The 8,086-nt window shown below is 42.9% G+C and overlaps 1 protein-coding gene across 1 annotated transcript in view; it reads left to right on the plus strand.

Annotated features, from left to right (window-relative positions):
- Nucleotides 1-6,769: 6,769 nt before the first annotated feature.
- LOC138165288 (cytochrome P450 2J2-like) overlaps nucleotides 6,770-8,086 on the plus strand; it is a 34,562-nt gene continuing 33,245 nt past the window's right edge. Inside the window, exon 1 of the mRNA XM_069093456.1 lies at nucleotides 6,770-7,304. Within this exon, the coding sequence (XP_068949557.1) occupies nucleotides 7,092-7,304 (213 nt within the window). The 5' untranslated portion in view covers nucleotides 6,770-7,091. The remainder of the gene's footprint in view (nucleotides 7,305-8,086) is intronic.

Below are 8,086 nucleotides of genomic sequence, written 5' to 3' on the forward strand. Positions count from 1 at the left end.
GGAAGGAAGGAAGGAAGGAAGGAAGGAAGGAAGGAAGGAAGGAAGGAAGGGGGAAAGGAAGGAAAGAAGGAAGGAAAGAAAGAAGGAAGGAGGAATGGAGGGAAGAAAGGGAAGGAGGGAAGGAAGGAAAGATGGAAGGAGGGAAGGAAGGAAGAATGGAAGGAAGCAAGGAAACTAAAGTCTTCCCCTACCCGATTGATTTTTTTTTCCTTTTTTTCTAGTTAAAGGGGGAATCCCTTGACTCACTTCTTAAAGAGGCCTATTCACTGAATTGGCATTACCTCACTCTAAGTGACTACCTAAAAAGGCCTGAGCTTAAAAGGTACAGGGTCTTCCTTTGCCTAGAGTCCACCATTGGAGTGTCTCTTGTTCATGGGACAACCAGGTGTAATATTAATGGGATTTTAGGTCTTCCCTGCTCATTATTAGGCCTCATGTGGAGCCCATTAAAGGAAGGTTGCTTAGGGGAGGCTTGCTTGTAGGAAGGCTTTTGCACCCTTTGCTAACTTCTAATTAGGCCCTGAGTCACAAGATTTGGGATGCCTTCTGGCTCTGAGAAGCGTACATATACTCTGAGTTGGTACTTTGCTTTGGGGGCTCATTTATGAGAAGGATCTTGTGATTTCCTCATTAAGATTCTCAGTGGCCACATGTTCAGAGCTCCCAGACTGCTCAGATGTAAAGTCTCTCTATATAAATCAATAACTGAAATAGTCTAGGGAGAAAAGAAAAGACTCAGGACAGTTGTGGCTGCCTGTCCCTGGGCAAGTCACTTAAACATCCAGGGTCTCTCTTGACTCTATGGTTATAATCTGCAGATCAGGCCCACACCTGCTTTACATACAGTTTCCGACAGTAATGAAATCACAGATCCAGTCCAAAAAATGTACAACCACGTGAAAGATTCTTTAGGAGTTTTATGTTTAGAAATGGAGTTGTTAATTCTGCATACCCACCCCACTCCCAAATCAATTATGAAACAGTTATGATGTTCCCTGTTCTTGTATGAATGCATTACTGAATGGTTGTGGAAAAAATAAATTGAATACTGGTATGAGAACAAGAGAGTACTAGTGAGTGTGATTGGGTGGATGTTGAGTGTGGACAGTAGGAGTGGTTTGAAGGTATTTTGTGGACAGACGATGGGTGAGTCTGGACCTTGATCCCCAAAGGATTGGCTTGTTTGCTCCTAGAGTGAACTTTGATTTAGGCTATGTGGAGAGGGTGGAGAATTTGGCTGGGGCAAGCATGGATTTCCCAGTGAGATTCATTGTGTCTTTTCTGGGTCTTAGTGCCCTCCTCTGTGCCCTATCTGAATGGTACAAGTCTAAGTCAGCATTTAAATGGGAACATATGGGTGAGGGGATCTCAAAAGAACCTGAAATGATGGAGATCAGAATGAGTGGGCATGTGCCTGCAGCACCATAGATGCTATAACCAACTGCAGCTTCCTGGGTATCAGCTTTGGTTGGTAAGTTCTCAACTATGTAAAATTTTCCTGGGTTCTTCAGCTGTTTCACTGAGAGAGGCTTTTGGGGAGTTACTTTCAGGTTCTGGAAGCCAGAGGATTCTAAAAGGTCAGATGGTAGGTAGTCAAACTTTTGTTGTACATTAGATATTGCTTTGTGTATTTTGCATGTTAATTGTCCATCCCTAGTGATCACAAGTCTTAGGTTTATAGAATCATTGATCGTCGAGCTTGGAAGATGTCTTGAAGATGTTGCTATCAACTCCCTCACTTTATAGATGAAGAGATAGAGGCAGAAAGAGGCTAACTTATCTTGGTATGTGAGTGGGCATCTTTGACAATAATCACAGATTGCAGAAATATACATTTAAGGCTAAAGAGACCTCAGGGGCCATCTGTTCAATTTTCATCATTTTACAGATGAGCAAATGGAAACAAACAGGGTTAGGTGACTTGCCCAGCGTCACATGGCTAGTAAGTGTCTCAGGCCAGATTTGAACTCACAAGGGAGTCTTCCAGACTCTAGGCCTAGTGTGCAATTCCCTGTGCCACATAGATCACACAGGTATTGAATGTTAGAGGTAAAATTTGAAAGAAAATTTGTGTTTAAATATTGCTTCAAAATTTGCTATGCAACTTTTCTGTGCCTCAGTTTCCTTATTTTTGGAAAGAGGTAACTGGTCTTCATGGCCTGTAAGACATCTTTTAGCTCAAGTTTATGATCCTTAAGTAGCTTTGTAAATAATTTCATTTTAGTTACAAATTTGTCTTTGCAAGAATATGGTAATTGAGAAGCAGAAGAGAGTTTTTCAGAAAAGTAAGAAGGCAACACATTACTACTGGAAAAACGTTTATTTCAAGAGAATTTATGTCCTACATAGATCCTCTTTCTAACTCCTTTATGAAATACAAAGAATAATTTTGAGAGAACATCCTTGGTTCATAACTGGCTGTTTAAATAGCCTGATGTGCCCTAGAGAATTTCTGTCATGGTATGATCATTATAAGAGAGACAGACACACAAGTAGCAAACTGCCACTGTTTCCCAACCAAGTTATTCATTTTTCATAAAAAAAATCAAAAGAAAAAACCCAATAACCTTCACTTTTGGTTCCTGCTGCTTCATACTGCAGTCTATTCACATTAAATTCTTCTAAAGTCCTGAATGGAAAGATGGATTGTAGTGGGTAGATATTGGAAGCAGGCAAACTCACCAGTGGGCTATCGAAATAATCCAGTATGATATGATAAGGGCCTACAGTGATAACAGGGTCAGAAGAGAGAAGAGGGCACATTCGAGAGAGGTTGCAAAGGTGAAGTCAACAATCCTTGGGACCATATTGGATGTAGAGGGTAAGAGATAATGAGGAAGATGGCCATGGCTAAGTCTTAATACCAAACCTTCTTAATTCTAGGTGATGAGCCTCGACAGTAATAGAGAAATTAGGAGGTGGGGCAGGGTTTCAGGAGAATGACAATGAGTTCAATTTAAGAGGGCTATTGGACACTCAGTTTGAGATTTCTAAAGTGACTGGAGATACAAGATGGGAGGTCAGCAGAGAGGTTAGGGCACCATAGGCAGATAGGAGAATTTTTAGCTGAGGGATGGTAATTAAATCCATGGGAGCAGATGAGATCATCAAGTGAAGAAGTATAGAGGGAGAAGAGAAGAGAGCCCAGGACAGAGCCCTGAGAAACACTTGTGGTTAGAGGGCATGATTTGGAGGAGTATCCAGGAAAAGAGACAGGAGAGTGATCAGAGAAGTTGGAGGAGATCCAGGGAAGTGTTCTGAAAACCTAGAGAGAAGAGAACATTAAGGAAAGAGTGATCCACAGTATCAAAGGATATGGACAAGTCAAGTAGAATGAGTATTAATAAGAGGGCATTGATTTGGCAACAAGGAATAATTTGTAGAAGGTAATTTTGGGGGAAAGACACGGTTGGAAACTGGATTGTAAAATATATATATATATATGGAGAGAGTGGGAGGAGGCAAAGGGAAGCCCCTATTATAGACAGTCTTTTTGAGTGTTTATTTACAAAGGGCAGAAGAGATAGGTAGGTAGAAGGAACAGAAGGACCATGAGAGGTGTTTGAGGATGGAGGGTATATGGAATGCTTGTGGGCAGTAAGAAGTGCAAGAAAAGAAAGTTTGAAAATAAGTGAGACATCGGGGACAATCTTCTAGAGGAGATGGGTTGGAATGGGGCCACTTGAACAAGTAGAGGGGTCAGCCTTGGTGAGGAGTAAGGAAGGCCATGTCATCATGTGAGACAGGGCTGAGTGTATAGTTTCCTCATCTGTAAAATGGGAATACTAATAGAACTTACCTCAGATTATTATGAGGATAAAATGAGATAACACATGTGAAGCACTTTGCCATCCTTAAAGTACCATATAGATGTTAGGCATCAATTCATTGACAGATAGATTAACGAAGTCCAGGGAGTCATGAGATAACAAAATCTCCAAGTTGGAAGGGACCTCAGGGGCATCTAGCTGGCCATCCCTAAGTCTTAATGCCAGCATGTCTTAACTGTAGTGCCTTCCCCCGTTAATGATGTCCCATTCATTCTATCAATAACTTGCTTTATATTTCTTTGCATGTTTTCTACCCTATTCAATTGTAAGCTCCTTGAAGGCAGGGATTGTCCTTTGCCTCTTTTTGTATCCTCAGCACTTAGTACCTGGAACATAGTAGTCACATGATAAATGTTTATTAATTGACTGAAGATCCCCTCCAAAGCACTCCTATGGAATGGCGATCCTGTCTCCATTTGAAGAACTCAGATAAGCAGGAATCCATCATTCCTAGAAGCATGGAGTCAATGAACATATATTAAGTGCCTACTACATACCAGGTACCACAAATACAAACACAAAGAAAGACTCAATCTAATGGAGGAAGAAAGCCCATTAAAAAGGGGGGATAAGAGGCAAGGGAGGAGAGCAAAGATGAAGTGCTGCTGGCAGGTGGGAAATGATAACGTGGTTTCTCTGGGCCCCCTCCTTCAAAGGAGAATCTAGGAAAAGCTCTTTAATGTCCCCCCTCCACCTTCTCCAATCACAGGAACAGAGGACAGCCAGGGTAGTGTTAATGAAGAGCTGTGAGTTTCAGAGAAGCAATCCTGTTCACTTTTGGACACTTCTAACTATAAATTTGGGTCCTCCCTCCCCACTCTATCAAGCGGAAATACCTTCACTGTTCCTAATACTGCCTTTGGCATCAAGGAGGAAAAAGCTAATCCCTTTTTCACTTGGCAACTCTTCAAAGAATTGAAGACAGCTTGGTGCCCAGCCCTCTCCCCCTAAATATCTACACTCTCCTACAGGCTACGAACCTCCAAATCCTGCAACTATTTCTCCTATCATGATCTCAAGGGCTGTTTTTATCTGGAATTAGGATGATACAGTGGAGAGGTCACTGGGTTTGGAGTTAGAAGCTCTGGGTTCAAATATCTGCCCTGACACTACCCATGTGACCCTGGGCCACTAACTTTCATCTGTGGACCTCAGTTCTTCATCTGTAAAATAAGGGGTTTGGCCTGGATAACCACTAACACCCCTTCCAATTCTAAAGCTATAAGCGTATGGGTCTTTTTTACCTTCTCTATTGATTACCAGCATCCTTTCTAAAACTGTGGTGCCCAGACCTGAAGACAATGCCCCAGAGGATGTCAGAGCAGGATAGAGGATGGTGCCGCTTCACCTCCCTGGCCCTGGACCCTGAGCATCTCTTCATATACCCTATGGGTGCCACAGTCCTCTTGGCTGCCTTACCAAAACAGTGGCTGATATTGACCTTGCAGTTCACTCAACTACCAGCTCTTTTTTCAGTCAAACTCTCTCTAGTCATAACTTGTCTATCTTGTGTTTGTGAAATTGAGGTTTTGGAATCAAGTGGAAGACCTAACATGTATTTGAACTACATTTAATTTTAAATTAAATTCATCAAACATATTTACCATCATGTATATATATATAATATTTTTCCCTTTCCCTCTCCTTCTTCCTAGAGGCTGTTGATTGACCTTTTGTCCAAAAAGCTATCTCCCTACCCCTTGCCTCTTGTTTACACAAGACCTGAGAACAGAGTGTGTAGCCTTTCATTCCATAGTGAAAAAGCATAGCTTTTGAGAGGAAAGGGACCTCAGAGGTCATTTAGTTCTGGTGTGTCAACGTGCAAGATTAGAAAGACACAAACTGGCATTATCTGTATCATATGGCATCTTTATTAAACATTCCCTAATTGTATTTTAATATGCCCCTGACCCTGTTCAGGAGTGAAGAGCTATGATGCTTCAGGCAGGGGTCTTGTGTTTGACCCCTCTGATAATCCCAAATTTTTTACAGAGGAGGAAAAGAGACCCAGGAAAGCAATATTGGAAGAGCTGATATTCAAGCCCAAGCTTTCCGACTCCAAATGAGCTTTCTACCCACTGTTCCATGAAGACCATTGGAAGGGAAAACATAAGGACTGGCATTCACCCCTGGCTCCTGGTCCTAAACTCACCGAGTAAGGGAGGTTTGAAAAGCAGTTTGTGCCCTCCCTTCTTTATGCCCTGAACACAATGGGCAGTCTGCTGAAGCCTATGGAGCATTTCTCAGAATAGTAAATGCATAAAATAACATACATAGGGTTACAAATGAAATTCCAGTTATATTGAAATCTATTGGAATTTTATTACAATCACTCCAATTATTCCAATTCATTCCAAATTTATTGGAATTTCATTCCAATTATCCCAATTTTAATCCCTAATTTCATTGGAATATTATTTCAATTATATTGGAATTTCATTCTAATTTATTCCAATTATATGGGAATTTTATTCTAATTTGTCTTAATTCTATCAGAATTTTATTCTAATTATCCCAATTTATTCCAAACCTATTGGAATTTTATTCTAATTATTCCAATAGAGTTGAAATGATTTTCTCCCATTCAAGTTCCCAGATGCACTGAAATCTATCCACATACCCTTCAGGGTTCCTGGATCTCAGGGTTAGAGCCCCTGTATGCTAGTTCTCAAGTCCAGTAGGAGGCAGTTTCTAATAGGGAGACGAGTTTAACTTGAAACCAGCTGAGCTGGGTGCCAATGAAGACTCTGAAACTTACACAGAACCATGAGATCTTGTCAGCTTCCTGGCCTCCCTGGACCTCAGCCTGCTACTCTCCTAAACAGAGGGATGAAGTCGAATTACTTCTTGCCTCACAGACCTGGCCCTGTGACTTGGGCCCCACTGGGTGGGTCTGTCTGTGTGTGGAACCTTCCCAGGCTGCTCTGGCCAAGTTGTTTCTCTGGTTCCCAACAGACAAACCCAGTCTTCTTTACGGGGGTGGGAGGGATCAAAGGGGGACAAGGTTGATCCCAGGAGGCAGGCCCTGGCAGAGGGCAGAGGGCTGAGGCACAGAGGGGAGCCTGGCACTCCCTGGAGCTCTCACTGCCTGGCCTATAAGGCAGCCCAGGCAGCAGCTCCAAGGCGACAAACATAGCTTGAGCTTTCTCTCTCACGTGAACGCTGCTCCTGGTGGCCCCACAGCTGCTGCTGTTGCTGCAGGAAGAAGAAGAGGGAGGAGGAGCTTGGCTCGTCTGACCTTCGTGCCAGAGCTGGAGAAAGATGCAGCTCCCTCTGGGAACCGTGCTTCCTTCTCTTTGGGAAAGAGCCCCCCTGCAGACCCTCCTTCTCCTCTCTGCCATTCTCCTGATCCTGGCACAGTATCTGCACAGAAGGAAGCAGCATTACAACTACCCCCCCAGCCCTCCTGGGCTGCCCATAGTGGGCAACTTCTTCCAGATGGACTTTAAAAATCCCAATATCACCATCCAGAAGGTAAGGAGTGAGATGGGAGGGTGAGAATCCACTGGCTGTGAGAGGGGTGTGGGCCTTGGGGCTCTGGGAAATGTGCTGGATGAGGCAGCCACAAGACTGGAGTCCATCCCTGCTCTGGCCCTACCTGAAAAGCACCTTCTTGTAGTGGAAAGAATGTCTGGTTTGGGGCTTAAAGGGCCTGGGTTCACATCCCCTTCTGACCTGTGGGACAGGTATATGTGAGAAAGGCCTATGCTCATCATCATGGGGTGTGTCATTGTTGACATTGTATGTGGTCAGGATTGGATGCCTGGGGAGGTCCCATCTGACTCAATTTCTGTGATTCTGAACCAGTGAGATGGTAACTGTGAAGTGCTTCACTCAGTGATTGGCCCACATTAAGCATAGAAATGTCAGCTAATGTTATTATTATTATGATTATATCTCTAAAGTGATAGGTGAGCTCCTAGACAGACTGTTTTCTGTATCCCCAGTGCTCAGCACAGTACCTGCACATGGTAAGCATTCAATAAATGCTCATTAATAGACTGACTGGCAGAAATGGCAGAGCCAGCCTCTAAGGTCCCTGCAAACTCTACCATCAAAGGGACTTGCCTGGTAAAAACATTTTTGGCATTTTTTATCACTATATATTAATATACTTGGTTTCCTTTATAATCCTATATATTTTATTTTATACATTTAAAAACTTTCTTCAGAGAAGGAACCCATAGGATTCACCGGACTAACAAAGGGACACCACACACACACACACACACACACACACACACACACACACACAC

Source organism: Petaurus breviceps, unplaced genomic scaffold (assembly GCF_028583685.1).
Source record: "Petaurus breviceps papuanus isolate PSGF00001 unplaced genomic scaffold, PetGlider_PUasm1.0 208, whole genome shotgun sequence".
In the NCBI taxonomy this organism is placed as follows: domain Eukaryota; kingdom Metazoa; phylum Chordata; class Mammalia; order Diprotodontia; family Petauridae; genus Petaurus; species Petaurus breviceps.